The sequence below is a fragment of the Phocoena sinus genome, chromosome 14 (assembly GCF_008692025.1).
Source record: "Phocoena sinus isolate mPhoSin1 chromosome 14, mPhoSin1.pri, whole genome shotgun sequence".
NCBI lineage: Eukaryota > Metazoa > Chordata > Mammalia > Artiodactyla > Phocoenidae > Phocoena > Phocoena sinus.
This window is the reverse complement of record NC_045776.1, coordinates 68473800-68497827: the sequence shown is the minus strand read 5'-3', so window position 1 is coordinate 68497827 and position 24028 is coordinate 68473800. Positions and strand designations below refer to the sequence as shown.

At 51.0% G+C, this 24028-nt stretch overlaps 1 protein-coding gene and 1 long non-coding RNA gene across 6 annotated transcripts in view; one reads left to right on the top strand and one right to left on the bottom strand.

Annotated features, from left to right (window-relative positions):
- Positions 1-2984: 2984 nt before the first annotated feature.
- The window catches only part of TTC28 (tetratricopeptide repeat domain 28), a 609537-nt gene continuing 588493 nt past the window's right edge, over positions 2985-24028 (bottom strand). For 4 of the 5 annotated variants that reach the window (XM_032603706.1, XM_032603708.1, XM_032603709.1 and 1 more), the window contains 9 exons: positions 22986-23165; positions 20614-21334; positions 18150-18274; positions 15677-15908; positions 15007-15083; positions 13471-13494; positions 12765-12894; positions 9729-9836; positions 2985-8510 (listed from right to left, as the gene is read on the bottom strand). In XM_032603706.1, the coding sequence (XP_032459597.1) occupies positions 6877-8510; positions 9729-9836; positions 12765-12894; positions 13471-13494; positions 15007-15083; positions 15677-15908; positions 18150-18274; positions 20614-21334; positions 22986-23165 (3231 nt within the window). In that variant the 3' untranslated portion in view covers positions 2985-6876. The remainder of the gene's footprint in view (positions 8511-9728; positions 9837-12764; positions 12895-13470; positions 13495-15006; positions 15084-15676; positions 15909-18149; positions 18275-20613; positions 21335-22985; positions 23166-24028) is intronic. The other variant, XM_032603707.1, reaches the window with a different exon arrangement.
- On the top strand, positions 3463-15647 carry LOC116739353. Its single transcript, XR_004345541.1, has 3 exons — positions 3463-3586; positions 12769-12997; positions 13494-15647. It is a non-coding gene; the product is annotated as an uncharacterized LOC116739353 (long non-coding RNA).

The window sequence follows — 24028 nt, the reverse complement described above, 5'->3', positions numbered from 1 at the left end:
AGTTTTCTTTTCCTTCTTGCACTAGAGCTTTTAATAGTTTTTCTAAAAGTTTATATAATCTAATTTCTTGTTGTATAGTTGCTAATAACATTTTCCACTCATTCTTAAATTCCTCATGAAATAGTTTGTATGTGTGAACAAGGAGATGTATGCTGCAGTTCTTTGCAGTTGAAGTCACTTGCTTATCACTCCTGACTCTAGTTCCATTGCTTCCCTCCCCAAAGGTGGCACCACTTCTGCACCTGAGGTCCATTGTTCCCTGCATTTTTGGATTCCTCAACTACATATGTATGCCTAAAACATACTAGGTATTATTTTGCATTTTCACATATATTGGCATAAACGTATTCATAGTATTTTCTTATTAATTTTTGCTGCATCTTTAGCTGTAACCGTTTATCCTTTGCTCTTTCTGTCTCAAATACATACACGTGTGCATGCATGCACACAGTCAGCCTTCCCAGGAATTGGTGTATTTTTTCTTTTTGGCAGACTTTACCCTTCTTGATCTTCTGTACTATCTTTTTTTAAATTGATTTCTAACTCTTGTTATTCCCTCCCTTCTTTTCTCTCTGGGTTTTTCCTTCTCTCTGGGTTTCTCTTGTTATTCCTTTGCTAACTTCTTGGATCAGTCACCTAGCTCAGTGGCATCATTCTTTATGCACTTGTACCACAGCACTGGCTATTTAGGATGGCATCCCTCCTCATTGGTTAGGGCTTAAACAGTTACATGTTTAAAATTAACCTTGAAAATAAACATTTAGGGCTATAATTTTTTTCTTTAAAATGCCACGTTAACTGCATCCCACTAATTTTTATGAAATTTTAAGTTAATTTTATTCTTAAGCTATTATATAATTTATATATTTCCTGAAAGTGGCATGTAAGCAGAAATAAAAATAAGTATATATATTTTACTTTATCAGGTGAAAATGAGATTGTTTGTAGTCTATTGTGCAAACTTCTGGTCTTGAGTAGAACAAATAAGAAATACCTCTGTCATTAGTAAAAGTAAACCCCAGAAACTCCCAAGGTGGCACTGGAGGCATCTATCTGTTTAGATACATAATATTTTCTCATTTCTATTATGAATTCCTCTATGGTTCATATGTTATTTAGTGCATTTTAAAATATTCTAAGTGGTTGGCAACTTTTCGATTATCTTCTTGTTATTGATGCCTAACTGAATTGTATTCTCATTAGGTTGGTGGCAATGATATTGATTGCTAGAGGCCAGAACATGGTCTATTTTTCATGAAATATTTTGTGTGTGCTTATGAAAAATGTTGATTCACTATCAGAAACTAGGTTCTCTCCAAGTCATAAGCCTGTTTGCTGATTGTTTAAACCCACCATATATACTTTCTAAATATTTGTCTAATTAACCCATCAGGTACTGAGAGTAAAGGGTAATATCTCCCATTATAGTAGTGTAGTTTTCCAAACTTGTAGTTCTGCCAATTTTTACTTTATGAATTTTAAGGCTATAATGTTAGCTGCATACAAATTTAGAATTTTGCCTTTCTACTTTTTTTTTAACATTAGCAAATGGATCTTTGTTTTTATTAGTGCCTTTTACTTCAACATCTATTTTACTGATTCTTTACTGTCAGTCATTTGGGGCCCTTGTGCTTTGGTAGTTGGGTTTTTTCTTTTCAAACAGCATTTTTTTTTTTTAACATGTGGCATGTTGCTATCATCTGTCAGGCTCCTTTTTTTTTTTTTTTTTTTTTTTTTTTTTTTTTTTTTTTTTGCGGTATGCAGGCCTCTCACTGCCGTGGCCTCTCCCGCTGCGGAGCACAGGCTCCGGACGCACAGGCCCAGCGACCACGGCCCACGGGCCCAGCCGCTCCGCGGCACGTGGGATCCTCCCGGACCGGGGCACGAACCCGTGTCCCCTGCATCGGCAGGCGGACTCCCAACCACTGCGCCACCAGGGAAGCCCTGTCAGGCTCCTTTTTAATTAAGTTTAGTTCACTTACATTTTTAATAATTACTGATTATCACTGATTTTTAAAATTTATTTCATCTTTCTTTTCTCCTCCTTTTAAAATAGTTTTTGTTGTTCCCTCTTTTTTTAAGTCAACTAAGTTTTTTAAAATTTATTTCTCCTCCACTAATTAGTTTGGTATAATCCTCTATTTCTATTTTTTTTTGTGTGGTTATGCATACTTAACATACTGTCTCTAAAAATCTACTTTTCTCTTCCCAAACAAATAACACTTTAACTTCCTTGTTTTAATTTTTTATTGCTACCCAAATGAGACATTACTCTTTTTATATAATCAATGCTTGTTTTGATTTTTTTTCACATTCACCTAATACTGTGTTCATTATTTCTTCATGCATCTCAGACTTTCACAGGTAGGACTGTTTTCCTTTCTGAAATACAGTTGTGCTTTGAACAACATCTGGGCTGGGGCACCAAACCTTTGCACAGTAAAAATCTGCATATAACACATAGTCCGTGCTTCTTATATGTGGTTCCTCACGGCTCCTCCATATCCATGGCTCCACATCTGCACATTCAACCAACAGTGGATTGTTTAATATTGTAGTATTTACTACTGAAAAAATTCCACATATACGTGGACCTGCACACTTAAAACCTGTGTTGTTTGAGGGTCAGCTGTACTTCCTTTGGAAGTTTCTTTTAGATACAGGGATCTAGTGGTAATGAACTCTGTTTGTCTACAACCATAGAATTTTCTGTCCTGCAACACAGAAGATCAGAAGCATTTAGCCATCTAAACCACTACCACCAACCGGTACCCAGGGCTCGGGGCCAGATGAGCTGCATGCAGGTCCGCTCTGCTGTGCGTTTTCTCTGGCTCTGCTCCTGGCAAATGTGAGGCTACAGTGTGTTTATAAGGATAAACTCCAGACAGAAATACATGCTCATTAATGACACATGACCACTTTGTGTACTGCAAAGAAACCTAGGAAGTGTGGAAAATGCATAGAAAGTGATTCAGATACAGTACTTAAAACCAAAGGAATTCATGCTTTAATAGACACTGAAATCACAAAGGAAGGCCAAGTGCCTTAGCAATCTCAATAAAAATATGAAGTTCTTTTTACATGGTAAATTTCATAATATAAAAAGTTTAATGCCATCTGGAAAAACTGTAATTTACAAAAAAACAGTCCACGTAGGCCAAAGATGGCTAACACTGCATACAAGGGGCATGAGTGCCAAGTGGGGAAGGCGTCTGAGGAGGGGAGATGTGACCACGTGTGTCCTTACATGGAACATCTTTGAAGGGTCTGGCACAGACAAGGGCCCAGTTCACAAAGCACATGGACAGTTCTTTTAGGTAAAACAACAAAATATGTGATGAAAATTATACATTTTTCACATTCTGCCTACTTACTAAATGCAAACCAAATTATCGTGTGGCATTTTTTCCAGCCTGAACTGAAACTAACGAAGTGACTGTTCTCCTTGTGGTGGGGGTGCAGGACAGGCACTGAGCTGGGGACTTGCCGAGGTGACCGCCTACCGGGATTCACCGGGACAGACAAGCACAGCGAGGACAGCGTGTGCAGCAGCGCGTGGACCAGGGACCGTTTCAAGTGGATGGAGGTGAGAACTTCTTCATTTTACTACACACCAATACCAAAACGCATCAAAATGTAAGCTTGAGTAGCTAATTTTGTCTTGGTATATTGACTTAGTTAAAGATCACTGAAGTAGTTGCATGGTTCACTGGTGAGAAGTAAGACAGATTCGACTACCTTGCTTTGTGGTCATACCAAGGTTTCTAGGAGAGGGAGATTTTATTGCTTGTATTTGGTGTATTTGCATCTGATGGAGTAGAGTAGGGGCAGGGGTTCCAGTTTCCTGAGCTGAAAAAGAAATAATATCCAATGCTGTCTGCATACAGTGAGGAAAATTATTTTTGTAAATTTCACCCACACCCATCGACTCCTTCCAAGTGGGGCAAAGAGCCGAGGACTATGCAGGGGTCATTCGCTTCCATCCACATGGCTCAGGTTCCCACGCATTCCTATCAGTTTTATCCACAGCCTGACACTCACTTTCCCTAGATTGTAGAAACAAAACATTATGCTAATTGTGTTTTCTGTCATCTATACCAGGAGTCAGCAAACTTTTTCTTAAAAGGCTAGATATCTTAGTTTTTGTGGACCAAGAGGTAAAATCAAAAATATTATGTAGGTATTTATTTATATAAATATTTTAAAATGTAAAATCCATTCCTAGCTCATGGCTGTAAAAATCTGGGCCTCTGACCAGATTTAGCCTGTGGGTCATCATTTGCCAAGTTCTGATCTGTACAAAGAATTTGCAAATTATACAATCTCACATAATTTTTAAGTGCATACTGTTTTCAAGGCAGCCTGAAAAATTCACCTTGATTTTACATCCATTTCACTTGTATAGAAAACACCAAGACTGACAGTAAACATAAAGAAGCGGCGACTCTACAGTGATTTTTAGATTGGTCCTATTATTTCATCATCTTTGCTTTTCTTCCTTGAAACTTATATCTAGGACCAAAAAATAATCATATATTCCATTTGGCTTTTCAACATGAAACCTACAACAACAAACGTATTTAGGACTAAAACCAGGTTAGGGTCCACGAGTCCTCCTCGCTGGCTTGGTAACCACAGGGAAGCCCTCTGGGTGGTGGAGGATGTGCGCTAGAGGGAGGCCTACAGGGGTTGTGCCCTCGTCCTCAGGGATGGAGCAGAGACCCGGCCTTTCCTCCAGGGCTACTTGGCACTTGGGAAAGAGGCTGAGAGTTGCTGAGAAAGGAACAGCCTAACTATCTATATGTGGATTCAGAAATTTACTTTGAGGTTTATTTCTTGTTGTTGAGGACCTGATTTTTCTATCTAAATGCACAGTGCTATAAACTTGGCTTTTATTTGCTACACTGGTACTTTTATTACCATTTATAAAAGACATAAAGACAACCTCATAGTTGCTTGCTTCTTTATAAGTATTTTTCTTCCAGTGTTGGGATCAGGGTTAGAATGGGACATACTTTTGCTTTTGTCAACATGGCTGTTGGGTTAAACACAAAAAGCTTCTATGACATAGCTCAGGAGAGTAAGACAAATTGAATAAATATTATCGCTTCCTCTTTTCAGAGTACAGTGAGGAACAGGGCAACTAACTGGTCAGTGTATGTTTATAAAGTGAGATCCTATCCAGGGTTAAAAACTCCCTGGAGGTCTTGATGTTAGTGTCCCTCCTGCCAGGCCCCTCCTGTCCACTCCCTGTGTGGCTCGTGTCCTGGGACAAGAGGCTGCCCACCGTTGTATGATGGACCCTCAAAGTGAGGATGGTAGGATTTCAATTTTAGAATTACCTAAAAGAGGCTTATGTAAATTCTCCAACTAAGCTTAGGACTAACATGATTTTCAGCACTTCTTTTCTTTATTTAAATATGTTAATGGTTACCCCTACCTAGACTGTTGTTTTGTCTTGTCCCAGCTGGCAACAGTATCAGTGAACTGACATAGCTATAGGAAAAGTCCCTCTTCTTTTTTTTTTTTTTTCTATGACAACACTTTTAGGAATATCTCTTTCCCTGTTCAGCAGTAATTCAGATGTATATCCCAGCAGAAGGCCCCCTGCTTCTGAGGCTGTGGACATTAAAGTCTTCTGTGTGTGGGGGAGGGGATTTGTCCTTCGGACCACAGGAGCAAGGGGCACTGGTCACACTAAGATGAGGGTCCAAATGCAGCTCACAGATGTGAGGTGCTGGGATTGTGGGAACCTGGTGACAGATTTAGACAGAAGGGGTTTTAGAAACCTGGAGTTGGGAAAAGATAATAAAATTAAGCAGGTAATAAAGGGAATAAGAGCTGGAAGGCTAGATTCTGGTTAAATCTAGTTAGCCATGGGATTTTTCTTTTGTTTTTCTGTTTGTTTTTTGGTTTTTTTTTTTTTTTTTTTTGCTTATAAGGAAACTGAATACTGAATAATTTCAAACTCCCCCCTCCAAACTTGATAATTGCTTATTGAAGACTATTCAAAATTTGACATTTTAAAAAACTTTTTGAGCTTTTAAAAATAATAGCTATAAATGCAAAGTACTGTTGAGAATAAAACCAAGTTGTTTATCCACGTACAAAAAAGGTCAGTAATGTTTTAAAAGCACAAAGTTGCATTTTTAAATCACAATTGCATAGTTCTAAAATGCCTGGGTAAGAGTTACATAAATTTTTTTAAGAAAATTCAAGTTTGGTTGACAGTGGGGCCCCAGGGACATTTGTAGCCCTCAAAGAGCAGAGTTCAGGAAGTGAATTATTGCCTTGTTACTCTGATGTTACAATATCATGAGACCAAAACTGCTACAATTTAATTATAAATCATTGGCATTTTAAAAACCAGTATCCTGTTTTTTGGCTACTATAACACTTTCACGTAGAACTCAGAGAGATTTTTATATACCCTACCCCCAACCAGCACCTGAAAGCCTTAAAAAAGCTGTTTGTATTTCTATGTATAAAAGGTACTGCATATATACCTCTTAGCAAAATATGTGCTCCCTTTCTCTCCCCACCCCAGAACCATGACCATTTTGTACAAAAATCCTGTTGAAGAATCACATCAAAGATGAGAAGCAGGGAGTTCCAAGGTAAACATTTGGTGACGTGTAGAAAATTCCATGAGCCTCCTGTACCAACCCCACAGAAATCCTGGCTTTTGGTGAATCTGGCCCAGAGTCCCAGAGGGGCTACCAAGTGTGTGTGTGTGGCGTCTGGGAGTGGTGGCGCCCGCGCCCCGAGAACACCCATGCTGGGGCGGCCACGTTCAGGAGCAGGCCAAGTGAGTGCAGAGAGCTGGGCTGTGGGCCGCTGTGCTCCAAGCCGGTGTTGGTGGGTATAAAAGATGTTTTAGCATTTAGAGGAAGGAAAAAATCTTCCTGGGGACAGAAACTTGTAGCCGTTTCCAGAAGGAAGTCTCAAAGGGCGCGTGGGCACTGCGGCAGGAGGGCCGGCGGGCAACGGCAGCGTGCTCAGCGAGGTGGTCTCCGTATGCCAGTGTCCGTTGGGAGGGGCTTTTGGGGGCGTTTCCCCACATTGCTGCAAAGACAGCTCCTTAAGTTCCAGCTTGTCTGCTCCTTCCTCCTTCTTGCTGTGCCGAGGTGACAAGTTTAATAGACTGAGGACATCTCTCTTGGAAGTCATCGTTCCAGGGGTCCCCCGGAATATTTTCATTGGTCCCGTGGAATGCTGGGGTGTGCTCTGCCAAAACATCTTCAGGTTGTGTACAGCCTGCACCTTCTCGTCGATGGCTGCCATCTTCAGCTTGTCTATGTCAGGAGCGTCAGCTGGACTCGAGCGAGCGGAGCCAGCTGAGGAATAGGAGAGAGCTGGGGACGGTGCACTTCCAGCAGGAGACTGGTGGCCTGAGCTCGGGGACATGTTCCTTGGTGATTTGGAAATGTGAGCACTGTAAGGAGAGCTGGGATACTTCAGCTTAAAGAGAGGCTGGTCGGTCAGGGAGGTCTGGGAGTCAGAGCCGGGCGACGGCCGGCCACTGTGCTGGCTCGGGCTGTCTTTGATGGACGCCTCTGAGGCGGTGGGGCTGCTGTATCCTGAACTCACCTTGGGTAGTGAAGAGCTTCTGGCTGGGGGCTTTGGTTTGATAGTAACTGGCGACAGCTGGCTCTTCTGGTGGGAGAGGGCAGGCCTGCTGAACGCACTTGTTTCTGACGCTCTGAAGACAGCAGCGCTGTTGGGCACGGAAATGCCATCTTCAGGATTAGTGCCCTTACCTTGACCACTACCCCTCTGAAGACGTTCCACCGCAATGAGATGGCTTTGTGTCTCCTCTAGAATCTTCTGGGCCAACTCTTGTGGATCAAGCTTTGGGTTGCTTTCTTCTTGGGATTTCACGGTACTATCTGTTTCTGTGCTAGACTGGTCTGATTCTCCTGTATCTGAACTTGCTAGTTTTCCAACCTTCTGGAAGGGTGAGTTTGGGCTGGGAATCAGAGTCATTTTAACTGGAGAGTTTGGAGTGCTTATGCTCCCCTTGGAGCTTACCGAAACTTTCACGCCGCCAGCTGTCCCGACGCGGGACTGTTTGTGATCTGGTGAGAAGCGAGTCTGTCTGTTTTCTTGGTAGGCCGCCAAAGGCTCAGTGCTGATGATGGAAAACCCTTCGTATTCTTCTTCGTCTTTGCTGTCTGCAGGGCGGGTCTGGGGGGACAGCTGGCTCCGAGGCAGGGTGGATCGCTGTGGGAAGGCATTCTTGTTCTTGGACCGGTCGTAGTCCTGCCTTCCTGGAGGACCTCCGCCCTCTGACCCACCCTCAGGCTTGGAGACAAAGCTCATTGAGGAGGCGATGGAGCTCAGACTGTACACAGAGATGGCATCTGAGGCTATGCTCTCTGCACCGGTGGGAGAGAAAGGAGGGTGCTGGTAGCCCAAGGGCAGAGCATTGGAGACAGACTGGGCTGAGGCCAGAGACTCCAGGGAGGATGAGCTGTCAAGGCTGAGGCGCTTGGGCAGCTCAGTGGAATCTAAGACAAAACATAGGTGCCCAGAGGACAGTTAGAATTCTGTATGGTTCTTATTTTTCTTTCACAAGCATCCTTATATGCACAGAAGCTAGCAAAGCATTATGCAAGTGTTACTTATACACAACTTGAATTCATCTTATAAGCCTGAAACACACAGTCCTGTTGGAAAAAGTAAAGCTTACACTGGGTACAAAAACACCCCGAGAGTGCCCACAGCCCTGTGCGCTGCAGACCCCACCATGTGCCCATCTCCACTCTGCTCCCTATCTCACGGGACCCCATGGCAGCCTCCTGCTCTGAATGGGGCGATCTGTGATGCCCCCTGTCCTAAACCCTCACGCGTCCCTTCCAGCTCCAGCCCCATCGCTCCACACCCCAGCAACCTCCTCTCCGCACGGCCTCTCCTCCCAGCTGCTCTTAACCCACTCCAGTCAGGCTTTTGTCCTCCCCAGTTCATGTAAAGGTTTAACAGTGGCCACCAAATCTGGTATTCTGCACAGTCAATCAATCATGCCTGGCCCTCGTGGACTGATCCTTCCCGGGCCCCTCCTTATCTCTGTGACCTCTGACCTGACCCCAGGAGCGCCCACAGGACACAGTCCTCTTCCCCTCGGACCTACATGCACATTTATGTCTCCACACTGGACTCGTCTAACCAGCTGCCTATGAAGGTGTCCAAGAGGAAACTCAGACCCCTCCCATTCCTTCTGCCACTTTCAAGGTCTCAGCAAAGGCAGCCCCATTCTGGCAGCTGTCCCAAAGAACAGGATATCACCTTTGGCCCTCTCTGAGCACATTTATCAGCAGGCCCTGCTGGTCACCTTCAAGCCTTGGCCACCATCCGAGCCAGCATTTAGCCTCACTTGGCCTCTTGAGAATGGCAGGCAGGCTTGCCCCAGGGTCTGAAAAGTGCCTCGCAGGCCCGGCTCTGGGCACCACTACTCCCTCATCATCTCTGCTGCGATGCCACCCTCACTTCCTTAGTCCCTTAATCTGCATGTTTTCTGCAGAGCACATGGTGGCACCTCATCTAACATATACTACATGTATGCTCATCGTAAGTTGAGTTCCACGAGAGCAGGGAGTTTGTTTACTTGAACATTCCGTAACACACAAAAAAGGTTCGTTCACTTAATTCTTCCTCTTCCCAAACCATAATCAGGGTCATGCCCATGGCTCCTGGGGGCCACTTGGGGTGGCGCCACACGGAGCTCTTACCGAAGAGTGCGAGCAGGGCTTGGAGCGCAAAGTGCATGGTCCGTCGATTGGCTTGTTTCCCGGTTTTCAGGATTACTTCCTCCTGACCAACCTCACAGAGATCAAAACCTATAGAAACAAAGAGTATAAACACCTGCTTCCTTAGGGAAGATTCCATGTCCTAAAAAGGATTAGGGCTCCTCATACAGTCCCAGGGGAACCCCTGCAGACCCCTCAGAAAGCCCCGCCTGGGCCCCCCACCTGCACGTCAATCATGTGAACGTCAAGTCACGTGAACCAACGGGGGCCAGCTCTGCGACCATCACACCTGCTCAGCGTGACCTCTGTCCCTTCGTATAGCGCTGAACTGCATTTCTCCAGAGGAGAGGGTGGGAATTAGTAAGGCTTATTAACACTTGTCTCCATTCTTTTGCAGAAGAACAGTCCACTTAAAGAATACTGTCCAGGACAGACAATGGCCACTCCGTTTGGCATTAGGTCCAATATTTAAAGCTAGTGCAGGGGAAGGTGGAAGCTTCTCAAGGGCAAGGACAGTGTCACCATGTGTGGTCAGTGTCTGCCACAAGGGCTCTGAGATGAGCTCTCTCTGATGCTGCAGAATCTGCTGTATTGGCTGAACTGCCCTGCAGGCACTCCACTCCTCTCTGCCAGAGCCTAAGGGGCTGCTCCTGAGCCTAGCAGTTCTGATGAGACACGGAGCTGGCACAACCAAGGGCCGGAGCCTCCTGAGCAGGAGGCTGCCTAACGAGCTGTTGCCACAGCACTTAGACTCATCAGGGGCCGTTACAGAGGCAGCCAGCACGTCTCCAGGGAAGAATGTAGGAGGAAGAAGCCAAACAGACACACCACAGCCAGTGCTGCGTCCATAGGCGGTGCCACCGAGCAAGGAGTTAGGGCCTGGGAGCCTCAGCATGGAACGTTCCGCCAAAGGAGAAATCTGTCTCTGCCTTTTTTATTCTTGTAACTCTGATATTGGTTCTGACACTATCATTCCTTTGGGAATTAGATTCAGTATAGTAGCCACTCAGCATTCGGGTTGCTATGGGACATTTTCCTCTCTGAACTCAAAAATAAACAGTCCCTGAAAACAACAGGAAGGTCTCAGGGAACTCAGCACTTTGAAAACGAATATCTAATAATATAAATGTAACATTTTTAGTTAGAAAACTCTATCAATCAAAGTAATTTGAACTGGTTGCTCTAATAGAACTTAGTCCTCTAAATAAACCACAGCTCTGTGATGGGTGTGATGGTGCCAAGGGCTGGAGGGGGCGCTTCTCCCCAGTCTCAGTCCAGAGGACTTAAAAATCAGAAGTATGTACACCCAACTCACCCCTTGAGTATCACTGGGATTTGCAAAGTACGGAGACGTAGAGGAGCATCAACAAAAGTCACCTAGGATCCCAACACCAGAGAGAGCCAGTGACACACCTGGCAAAGGGGCATCAGAAACAGCCTGTCCACAGGGGAGGAGGGCTGGCTCCGTCACACCCGCACTCGAAGGGGGGCTGAGGCCCTGCTTGAGGACAAGAGCTTTTACTTTACTTTATACAGAAGGGCCTTGGCTTCGTTCTTGCCTCACCCTGCAGCCCGTCACAAAGGTGAAGAGACCCAACCTGGGTGTGGACCTGATCTTTCTCACCCTTGCTCCATCTGCTCCTGACTTACCTATTCAGATATAAATTTACTATGTTTACACCAAGAAGCCTATGTTTTAAGTCCACAGAAAACAAGCAAATAGTACAAATCATAAAGGACATCAAAGCATCTACTCACAGGGGATTTGGAGCCCCTGCGGGGCTGTGTGGCTTTCCCCCTTTACCTTCAAAAACAAATGGAGCCTGCCCTAAGCTGAGTTGGGCTGGGAAAGGTCATCTACAAATGGACTAGCAAAGATGGCCCAGTACTGAATAGCCAGGCCTCCCAAGCAGAAGAGACGTTCCTTAAAAAGGAATCTGCCCTGCCATGTTGGATGGCTGGTCCTTGTACCAGTGAATCCAGGCCATGTCAACCGCCAAAGACGCCCCACTCCATCAGGTTAAAAACCAAGGGACTTCCACTGGCCTCACAGCCCCAGGATCTACCCCATCCTCTGTCTCATCTGCCCCCGTGTCCCCTGCACCTTGCCCAAGCTCACAGACACTCTTCCCTCGGCCTGGATCTTTCATCCACGGGCTCTGGGCCTGCCAGCCTCCCTGCCTCCACCCCTCCAGCACATCACTGTGACCCTGATGCTTTTGTCTGTCGTGGTGCTTCCTCACCTGAGGTGCTCCCCTTAGATTAGGTCTTTCTATGTCTGTCTGTCTCCCCCTCTAGCATGAAAACTCTGGTAAGAGGGCAGGGCTTTTTGTCCTTTGCTCACTGCTGATACCCAGTGCCTAGAACATTGCCCGACATAGAACAGGTGTTGAAAAACAAAAAATGTGTGGAGTGAATGGCTCTCTGGTAAGTCACACAGGCACTTAAGTGGGGCAGGAGGAGAGCAGCTTAGCCTCTCAAGATGTTTTATCAACAAACGCACCTGTGGTAAGAAAAGAGCGATATTGTTGGGAGCTGCCTCAGTTGGGTTACAATGTTGAAAAAGGAAGAGTGTTCTGGATTGAAAGAGGATCCTGAAATAAGCAGTTCTAGGTCCCTGTGGTCAGTCAAAGGTGGTTTCAATTGTGTTTTTTTCTGCCAAGTTCCAGTAGCCAGTGATAGGGACCAATATTGAAATCATTATTTTATGCCTTGACTGTATTTTCTTTAATCATGGCCTGACTCCCAACAATACTTGAATCTAACAGATTCATCTTAACGCAATGACTACAAATGGGAGAGAGGAAATCATAATGTAGGGAGAGTGGGACAAAGCTGGAAGGCCATTTGGAAATTGTGCTAAAGCACTAGAGTCTGCATTAGCTATTTTTAAGTAATAAACTAAGAAAACACTAAGACCCCTGAGTCTATCAACTTTACCCAATAAAAATGAGAAAAATAGGTTTTTTAAAAAATAGAATGAAAGAAGCCAATGACATCAAGGATGCTCCATCCTACCTAGAGCCGCCAGGAATTCGTGACATCCCGGGAGCCGCCACAGCTGGACGCTGATGGAGACCTGAATGGGGGCTGATGCGAAGTCCTGCTCCTTCTCGCCGGCCTGCAGCTGGACCAGCACCTGGTGGAGCTGAGCGGGGAGAGCGTCAGCGTCCGCTGCATCTGGCCCCCAGGGGTTTGTCCCCAAGTTTCTCTTGTGTCACCTGTCATTATCATCGCTAATGACCTTACACGTGGGTAGCATCTGAAATTCTCTTTACGGTGCCTCCATGCCTACTGTCCTGCTGTCCTCTCTGTGGGAACTCGAGGCCCAGCCCCCAGGCAGGGTTTCTGCTTCCAGCCTCTTCCCTCGCACACTGGCCACGGGGCTATGAGTGCAGGAGGGGACTCGGGGCCTAGAGGAGGGGTGGGGTCTCCCAGACACAACCTGCTGAATGTGTGAACTCCACCCGGGGCCTCGTGTGGGTTCACAGTGTGTTGCTCCTGCCCCTGCTGTTCTGAGGGAACTTGAAAGGTCAAATCAAGAGCACAAGAAGGGTGGAGCAGGAAAGGGGAGCCAGAGCGGAGACGGGGCAGACCACCTGAGCCAGCGGCACTGCCCCCCCAGCCTGAGCGCGTGTTGGCGAGACAGCAGTGCCAGGGGGACCTCGGGGTGGGCGGGTTGAGGGGCTCACCTGACAATAGTGCTACTCAGAGTGGTACTCACCATTCCAACCATATTTTTAACAGCCTTCGGCCAGCAGATTATAAGAAGAAGAAAGAAAAAGAGAGAAAGAAGAGAATTTAGACTTAAGCACAGGTAGTTACGCAACACAAGCTGATCACTGCTGTAGGAAGCACCACACCGGGCCCGCGGCTCTGACCCGGAGGGGAGAGGAGTGAGAGTCAGCAGGGACACACAGGAGAACGCACAGCCACGCCCAGGCCAGACACGCGCTGGGGGTGGGGGTGGGGCCAGGGTCGGCCAGGCCCTGCCCTTCCTCGCCAGGAGAGGGGGAGGGGCACAGTGGGCGCGGATAGGCCACTCTGTAGAGCAAAGTCCACTCTGGTTCCAGAGTGACTTGGAAATGCCTACCATCCCCCAGCCACTGGGGGCGGCCCAGGAAGCTTCCCTGTGGAGGTCCCTGTGCTGCCACCGAAAGCTAGAAATTCAGCTATTGGCTGTTTGGATGCTCAGCCTGGCCCTGTAAATGTAACTCTAGCTTTCTCTTTTTGTAGAGCACAGGCTTGTAGCCCTCCTGGGTTCAGGATGTTTACGTGTCTTCCTGATTCTATTCAACAAGCAGGTCTAACACACTTACTACAAAGTAGCAGGAACTCAGTGAAGGGGCCAGATGAGTGAGCTATGTTCCAAATCCAAGCTGGAAACCACCCCAGGTAGGGGGAGGCTCCAGGAACCAATCAGATTTGCAGAGGTTAACCCTAGATGGAGCAGCTTTATTTCCACATAGAAACAGTTCTGCTAAAATGAAATCTGCTGGTATCTAATAACGTGTATTTTTCAAATTATTACACTGTAAGGTGACCAGAGAAAACTGCTCTGTGCTCTTTAGGGGTTGCTACACTGTCACCCCAGTGCTTGTTCCAGACCCTCACTGGCCAGTAGGAAGATCAGAAGCTCTTAGGCCAAGTTGGGAAGGGCCTACATGATGCTAAGGGTTAGAATCCTCCAATTCTCTGAATTAGATCTACATTCTCCTAAAAGAAAGCACTTTTTGAAAAGCTGCTAAGCAGTATCTTTCATGAGACTTGACTTTGTGTTCACTGCTGTGCCTCAGTGGTGGTTTTGTTTCAGGCAGAGGTCATACTTTGATCGAAGTATTGGAGCACCTGTAGCCACCCTGACGGGATGGCCCTACACCTGCTGGCTTGGGTAAGGTGGCTGCCACACTTGTCAATCAGCAGAAACAGTTGGTGGTTAGGGGTGATGAGGTGCAGGAGACCACTGAATGGAGAGTTCAGGAAATGCCCTGAGATTACAGGTGACTGGGGCCCCTTAAGCATCCTCTGAGGCCCTTGGGACTCAGTGCCCAGGGAGGACACTGGGAGAACTTGCTCCTCTGTGCCTGCACCTGCTGGAGAGGGCAGTTCCACTCCCAGCCCTTGCCTTTTCCTTCTCATTACAAAAGCTGACAAACAGCAGTGAGGCATCACGTGCAGGTTCCTATTTGGGGCCAAATCACTGTCTTTCCAACCCGGCACAGTCCTCAGACCTGGGCTCAGCTGTCCTGGCTCAACTCACCCGGCTGATGAGCTGCTCGCCCGTCTCTGAGGCAGTGATGAGCTTGCAGAGGGCTTGGAGGGCAGGGTTGGGCAGACCTAAAGCAAGGAGGAGGCAGGCGTTATCCGGAGGGGCCTCTGCACCCACAGTCCTGCACCTTCCGAGGGGAACGCACCCCAAACACTCAGCTTTGGTGGCATTTTCAGAAGCTCGGGACAGCCAGACGTGTGTATCCGTGTCTGGCTTGTCTCTGAGAAGGGCAGATGGAGGCAGGGCCAGTCCTGACCCTGCTGTGTCCTCCAGGCATACGGTCACATGCCAGGACCCCAACTAGTCACTCAGGCAGCATCACCCGCTTTGAGTGAAACACAGAGGGCAGCCCTGAGCATCTGTGTCCTGCGTCACCCCGGTGTCAGCCACACAGCTCTGTCAGATCCGAAGCTGCTGAATAAATGTTAACAGCAGCTACTGTTTGCCCAGCAAGACCTCGCGTCACCCCAGGAAGGGGCAGAGGATATGTTGCCATCAGATGGAAACACTAGGTCAGGAGCACTCCCTTCACCCAGATCAGGAGGAGTCTGTGTCTGGGACTCCTCAGCACTTCTCAGGAGACCCTTGCTCCTCCCCACCTGAGACCCAGCAGGGACCGCGGCCACCCACTACCCTGCTCAAGCTGTCAGCCCAGGCTCACCCAGCAGGGACTGGATGGTGCTGCTGCACTGCTGGAGCCGGTCGCCCGGGTCGGAGGTTGGGAAGAAGACGGCTGCTGGCAGGCCACTGGCCGGGGGGTCCAGCCGGAAGCCCACGGCGGTGAGGAGGGCCTGCCAGCCAGGGATGCCGCCCACTTTGTTCTCCACGCTCTGCTGGGATGTGTACATGGCGTTGCGCTGCCCGTTCTGAATGCGCTGCAGGGACTTCTCCACCTGCAGGGGAGGGGGGAGTGAGGTGCCACTCTGCGCGGGGTGGGCGGGGGGGGGGACCCTCTTTTCTCTCCAAGTGGCTTTGGGGGAACACAAAGCCCATGTGGGAAGCTCTGCAGGGCTGGCAGCTGCCACCAGGCACCCAGGCCTGAGGACCACACTCTGCAGCAGCAGCCAGTGTCTTGCAAGGGAGGGGCTGCTACCATCAGAGCCGAGGGCTGGAGACTCAGAAGAGTCCTGTCCCTTCCTTAACCCAGCTCCGGGCTGTCTTCCACAGACACTGAAGTGACTTGTCTGAAAACCAATCTCCGGCCAGGGACCTGCCCCAAACCCTGCAATGGCTGCGCCTCGTCACTAGGATGAAGCCTCAGGCCTTCAGGACCCCCTCACTGCTCGTGCACCTCACACACACCAAGTAGTGCCCACCGTGGGGCCTTCGTCCCCCAGGCCTCCGACTCCTCCTTCATCCTGTAGCGCTGACCTCTGGAACCTGTGTCCACCTGCACGCAGGCCCCTTCCACCTTCCAGGGCCTAAATCAGTGCTGCCAGGTAACTGCCACCCTAACTCTCCCAGGGAGTGTCCACAGCACCTGCAACAGCCGCAGGCCTTCCCTCGGTGGTTTTTCTCTCTAAGGGAAACCTCAGTCCCTCTGAGATGTCACCTGCTCTGGGGCACATGTGCCGTCACTGGAGGGGAAGGAGAGTTGTCCGGGATGTCACTTGAGACTTCTTAGAGTAAAACCCTGGGATGCTGGGGGCTGACATCAGAGGCTGGAGGAAACGCACGTTCCCGGGCAGGACAGACCCCCGGGCTAGAAGGGCACTAGAGACACTGTCCAGTGGATAGTTAGAAGGAGGAAAAGACTGGTGAACTTGACCCATGGCCCCTACACTCACCCCAGAAGATGAAGCCAAGAAGAAAGAGAAAACCCTTAGATGTACTCGAGGGGCCTCAAGGCCGAATGGGAGTGAAGAGGCCTGGCTCTTGCTCCACGGCCTGGCCTGGGAGGAGAAAGCAAATGGGCTATAGCAAGGAAGAAGGGCACCTCTCGGGGCGAGAGGGACCTGACAAGGGTCCTAGTGCTGAGCAACATAAAGGCTCCGTGCAGCTTCCAGGCACAGGTTAAAATCAGTTGAGAAAGTCTTCCCCCAAAATTCTCAAAGCACAAGAGCATGTCCACCCAGTGGCAGGCAGCGTGGGTGCCTTGCGTCTGGCCCAAGAGCTGTCAGAGGTTTCAGGCTCCAGCATTCTTGTTCACACACTGATTTTTGTCAGGCCTGAAAAAACCTCCTTCAGGCAGACCTGAGCTCAAGAAATGTCTGTGACTGATCCCTCACTGGAGTCCACACAGAGCTGATGCCCAGCCTCATGGGCCGCAGCGCTCCCCTGGCCAACGGAACATGCCCACCCAGAAGCCGGCCCCAGCCCACTGCCAGGACCTGTGGAGAAGCCTTCACTGGGCCCTTCCCTCCTGAGCACAGGCAGAGCCGTGTGTGCACCTCTAAGCTATGGGGTGGCTGTTTGCCTTGGGTTTGGAAAGAGCTTGCTGTGGCGTGGGCTGTCCCCTGCCTCACGGGGTCTGGGCTGGGGCTGCACTGGTCTTTCTGGCACAGAACTCCAAGGAAGCTAAGAATTCTAAATTATCTGAAACTGCCTTCCAGGTTATCAAGGTGGAAGGGTGGAACAAGTTTTATGTCACTGTTTCCTGGCCTGATTTATTTATAACCTTTCAATTCTGTAGAAAATGGCGTGGGGCCTCTGTGTTCTCACCAGGGCCCCACCAAGAGTAGGGTTGGGCTTGGACTCTTCCAACTGAGTTTAGGGAAAGGCCAGTGTCCTTTGATTATAAAATACCAGTTCCCAGCTACTGGGATCCTATTGTGTGCCATCTACTCACCTTTTCTCTAACCCTCACGAGAACCTTGAAAAGGTAAAGTTTTATCCCCCCTTCTACTCGAGGAAGTTGAGGCTCGGAGAGCAAGGTCACTTGCCCAAAGCCATGGGGTGGAAGCACCTGTGGTCAGGCCCTGCTCCAGGGCCCCCCTTGGCCACCCCCACAGGGTCTGGGCGAGGATGGCTGCAGCCGTCGGTGTGACACTGCACACTGTGCCCACCGCACAGACATCTGGAGACACCGTCCCCTCCACCTGCTCACGTCTCCCGGTGCTGTGGGATCCCCTCCACCTTCGCCCTGCTCCTTGTGCATCTCTGGCCGCCTCCCGCGAGGGCCCTGCGCCCCTTACCAGGTGCAGCAGCACTCGCAGGGCATCCCGCGCCCGCTCTGGGTGCTGGAGGATCTCGGTGAGGGCCTGGCCGATGAGCGAGGAGGGACTGTTGAGCTTCACATCGCTCCCGATGAGCAAGAACCCTGTGGGGAGCCCAGAAAGCACCTCAGAGTCGCCCTCACCCAGCCCAGCTGGTCTCTACAGCTCATTTGTGCCACAGAGAGAGAGAGGCTTGCCAAGGACAGCTGCTCCACGGGCTGGACCAGGACGGCTAACTCACTGGGGCAGTTTGGTACTCTCTTGCTGGGTGAGCTGCTCAGGAAAGCTGCTGAGGTAACTGCGCAGTGAGCAAGGCAGGAAAAGGCTGTGTGGCCCCCAGGGGCCTCCCTGGCTTGGCCACCATCCTGAGAAGTGATCTGCCTTGTTTTCCCTGAAATTAATCTGTGTCAGTCTGGAATGTGCCCGGGGATGGAGGGGCGGGTGTGCCTGACTCCTCGGGGCCACCAGACGAGGGGACAGGAGGAGGTATTTCCCAGTTGTAAGATGAGCAAATGGAGCCTAGGCTGTGGAGGAAGGAGCCACATGTCTACCTGGATCCTGTCCCCCTTCCTCCTCCCCAGCACCCACTTCTATAAGCAGGGCCTGGGGGAGGTACACAGCGGAGCAGCCTCCCCCAGCAACTTTAGGACCAACCTTCCCCAAGTAATGGAGGGGAATGGTTTTCTGAGAATGAACGTGCCAAGCCTGTTTTTAAGGGTAACAGGGCAGCATCATTAAACACCATTTCCCACAGAACAGAGTTGACTTTTCTATCTATTGTCTGTCACTGAAACTAAACAATGACGAAAATACCATGTCCGGAAGATGGGAAGATGCGCGGTGGGGTTGGGAGGCCCTGTCAAGAATAAATGGCCAAGCACAGGGGCTGGGTCCGCACAGACCCTGCAGTACATCCTGTGGGACCACATGGCGCTCAGAGCCCCTTCTGACTGCTGAGAACAGATATAAACAGACACCATGTGCTGAGAACAATCATGGAAACCATGGGCGTGATCGCCTCTGATTTCCACATCTCTTGGCAGAAGAAGTCTGGCAACATGGCCAGGCCCAAACCCGCAGGGCCTGCCTGCCCCGTGCCTCACAGATGGAGGGCCCAGTCGTGAGCTGAGGGCTGCCAGTGAGGAGGCCTGCTGGACCAACTGAATGTTTCTCTTCAGCCACGTGAGGAAACAGGATAGATTCTGCTTTGAATTTTGAATACCTTTTTGAACAAGACCACAGCTATGAGGTGTTTGTGAAGTAAACACGTTCCACTCCTCATCAACATGGCTCACCCACCCGGCACCAGCCCTTGGCCGTGGGCAACTTCAGTGCCACGCCCAGGGTGGCCCCTGCGGGCTCCTGTTTGCTGGCCACTGGGGCCGGGACGCCATGGCCCCGCTTCAGGGCTCGCCCGCCTTTGGGGAACGACACCAGCAACCTCAGCTCACGTCAACTGGATTTACTTTGAGGGGAAGAGTAAGGTGAAAGTCATTTTGTTCCCAACTTTTAAACATATAAATGAATGGTATATTTTTTTGCCATTAAAACAATAAAATGTAAATGTTTGAAAATAGTATTTTTGGTGTTCCTGTGCTTCTCAAGGTTTAAGACACTCATTGTGGCATTGGTGGGATTGTCTTCTGCTCTGGAGGTCCTGGGGAGGTGTAGGGGCCAATTCAGAGAGACCACCACAAACCGAAGGATCATGAAGTGTGTCAGCAAAGCGGCCCTGCCACAGGAGAGGCCTGGGTCTCAGCCTGTCGGGGAGGGTCTCCCGCATGAGAGGGTCCACAGCGGGTCGCAGGTCATCGCACGGAGCTGAGTGGCAGACCAGATGTCACAGGGAACATGCTCCCTTCACCCCCAGGCCCTCATGCCCCTCACAGGGCCCTGCGGTGGGACCACCGGGCACACACAGCCCGCCCGGCCCCTCATGCATCACAAGACGTTCAACCCATTCCTCAGACTGTCTCAAATGTGGACAGGGAGATGGCAGCACCACCACCGTCATCCCCTTGGTACCACTGAGGACACTGAGCTTCAGGGAGGGTAAGGAACCTGTCTCAGGTCACACAGCCTGATGTGGAGCTGGACCAAACCCAAGTCCTCCGATGACCAAATCTCAAGTCTTTCTGAACACACTGACTGCCCTTTCCTACAGTCTGGGATTTCACATGAGGGCCGTAAAATGGGTCACCCAGTATACACGACATCAGGAGGGGCTCGACATGTGCTGTGACGGCAAACTCTTCTGGTGCTCCTGCTCACGAGGCCACTTTAATGCCACAGTGAGGAGAGGCTGACTTGGCTCCGCCAGCGAGGCTCCCTCCCTGAGCCTTTCCGCACTGTCTTTCCCCAGCATCCCCCCCCGCCCCCGTCCTCACACCCCACCGCCCCTGACTGCACCCCCAGGCCTTCTGACAGGTGCCCAAGCCCCTACCTGCCCAGTTGGAGGGGTGTGAGAAGGCCTTGCTGCTCTGCACCACCTTCATGGCCTCGCCCAGGGCCGCGCTGGCCTTCAGGCCATTCAGCAGGGATGAGTACAAGGCGTGCAGGAACATCTTGGAAGCAGCCACGGGCACAGGCCACAGAGATACGAGGACACACTGTGCGCCGGCCGCCAGGAAGGCCCGCGTCAGCGCGATGACCCCGTCGGCTGTGACCTTGCTGTTGGACTCCTGGGAGGAGCCGAGAACCACCAGCTTCACGGGCAGCCGCAGGTCCAGGACGTCAGCGGCTGTGAGCAGCAGCTCCTGCAGCGGTGGGCAGTCCGAGATGCTCTCGCCATCGCTGGTGTCATCCTGCACCCGCAGGGACTCAGGGATGGTGTAGGGGTGGCCGAAGGAGCTCTTGCTGCCAGCGGGGGTGCCTTCCACACTGGGCGTGAGGACCAAGGCCGACAGTTTCCAAGAGATGTGGGTGGCAAAGTGGACGCACTCGGCCTGGGTCAGGGCGCTCATGACCCGCTCTTTGGTGGCCACGCTGCCCACCAGCGGCTGGCAGCCCAGCAGCTCGGACACCATGTAGGCCTCCTCCTCGGCTGACGGCATCGGGCCCCACAGCCACCTGTCCATCACCGCCGATGGGAGCTTGGGGTTGCCGACCACAGCCGCCATGGACGTGGAGCTGGAGTAGGCGGGAGGGTTCTTCCGCAGGTGAGACTGGAGGGGAGGGAAGACAGCGGGCCACCCATTAGGGCTTCTCTGGGGCAGGCAGATGCCAGCTCTCCAGCAGGGCTGCATCCAGCGTGGCTCCACCTGATCTCCTGATAACTTTGTTCACTCTACTTTTCAAGACCTTTTTGACACAGGTGCATGTCAGACTGAGAATCACACCTGCCGGTGACAAGCTCTTGAAAACAATGAGACCAGATAGATGGCAGGAAGACCCCTTGACGTTTGTCAAGCCGGAGGGGGGTGGGACAGGGCATGTAGGAGGTGAGGGTGTGCAGGGCAGGATCACCTGCCCTATATCTCCCTCCCACAGGCTCCCCTGTGAGCCCCTCAATCAGGGGGAACCCACTCCTGATGCAACAGGGGCTCTGAGGGGTGATTTTGTTTTAACTTGCAAAAAGCAAGTCGCAGGGGAGACAGGGCCAAATTAAGTCCTTTAGAGGCACTACAACTGGATTATACACTGAATTATAAAATCAGCATAAAGAAGCCCAACAAAGTTCTGATTTTCCCCTACGATGCCTTCTGATGTTTTTTGGGGAAAACATCACGTATCAAATTATTTCAAAATAATTTTTTGGTGTTTCCACCTGGTGATGCCTTAAACTGGGAAAGAGAAATGCCTCTCGGGTGCCTGTCGGGAGACGGGACTCTTGCACTCTCTGGTTCATCACTGCCTCCCAGGGTGCCCTGGCAGCAGGAGAGGTGAGTCGACCCTCCGTGCCGGACGGCACACAGCGGGCTCATGGTCGGGGTTCACAGTCAACCATGGACATGAGGAAAACTTGGAGAAAATCATTTCTTTCACCTTGAACTGATTCTGTCCCATGAGAAGTACAATTCAGCAACAAAAACAGTCATAACTAAGTTCTCCAAAACCCATGAGGCAGAAACTGACCTGGCTGGAACCATGCCAATGACCAAGGTCAACGGAGGCCAAGGCAGGTCCCGTGGGGGCCGCCCACGCGCAGGCCTGGGGCAGGAGTGTCGGGGCAGGAGGGAGCCCAGGTCTCAGGGTATCTGGGCGAGTTTAGAGAAGGGAAGAGGGCTCAGGGCTGGCTCCGAAGGCCCTCTAGGTAGGTGGGCAGCACCAGGGGTGGCTGTGGGCTAAGCCCTGACCTGCGGCGGGCCACTGTCACCCCCTTGAGTCCACAGAGTTCATCCCACACTGATTTTTGCTGAATGGGACCCAAGTCCTGAAAGCCACCCATTTGTTTTCGGTTCTTTGTCGGCCTGTGGGGCCCCTGCCCACTTGACGCTAATCCCATCTGTCTGCCCTCCGTGCCTGCGGCCCCTCTGCTGGGCACACTCGGCGCCCACTCAGCAGTCAGCTTGGCGGGTGAGTGCGGCCCCCAGGGCGTGACCCGCTTCGTCAGACAGGCGGCATGGCCTCCAGCCTGACTCAGTGCTGGGAGTAGCTCCCAACCCTGGTGTCACAGCAAAGCAACGCAGAGAGAAATGACACACGTGGTGGCCTCCTGGGGTGGCAAAGGGTTCGGGAGGCTGTCCCCCTGCCTTCGGACGGATCTGCTCCAAAGTCACCCCACCAGCCGCAAACTAGGGAGTCCATACCTCCTCCTGCGGACGCCAGCCCAGCCAGAGGGACGGCGCCCCAAACACCCAGGTGGGCCTGACTTACCTTGGCCTGAGGACCGAGGGAGCGGATGGAAGGGACGGCGATGAGGGCGAAGCGCTCGTACAGGTACTCATTGGAGGAGCTTCCTTTCAGGAGGGCGAACGGGATGAGGTAGAGCTCCCCCTCAAGAACCAGGACCAGTTGCCGGTGCCGGCCCACAGGGCCGCTGGAGTGCATCAAGCCCTGCGGGGTGAGTGGAGCGGCTGACACACCCAGCGGGGGGGACGCCTGGGGAGGACCAGGCACCCCCGCCCCCAGGGGGGCCGCTCAGGGAGTGGGGGCGATGGGCGGGGCTCCCTCCCACCTGCCTCACAGGCGCCACCCAAGGAGGAGGGTAGAGGAGCTGGGCCAGGAGGGAGACTGCTGTCACCCGTCACGAAGGGTGTCCCACAAAGACAAGGATCAGCCTGGGTCATCCAAATGTTTCTACAGATGGCAGGGGATTCATGCAAAGGGCAGCTGTCCCAGAAAGCACTCAGTGAGTCATGGTGCACCCGATGGACCAGGGCAGGAGATGCTACGTTGGCACAGGGACCCTACGGGCAGTGTAGGAATGACCCTGTCACACAGGCAGTGAGGTCTCAACCAAAGCGGGACGTGCCGTCCATTTCAGTGGACAGGAGGCGAGAGAACTGGCGTGCAGACAGAAGCTTTGGGAACCAGGATGACATCCCCGGAGGAGAAGGGTTCCGGATTCCAGGACCTCAAGTCACCTCAGGCCTCTGTGTCCCTCCCCCGAGGACAGGATGGCCCCATGACCCCAGGCTCTGCAGGGGCTGTCCCCACTCGCTCCCCCGGTGCTGGCAGGGAATCTGACACTGATGGGATCCCCATCACTCCTGAAAGGCCCAGGCGGGGACCTGAGGGAAGGGTGAGTGCATGCGGACCCAGAGCAGACAGACACCCCTCATGCTCCAACAGAATTGCTCATGGAGACTAAGGCCGGATGAATCTGGATAACGCAAGTGGCAATGACTGTGAAAACCAGACTAGACATAGGCTAGGTGTGAATAAAGAGATGAAGCAGCCACAGGAGCCTGTGGGGA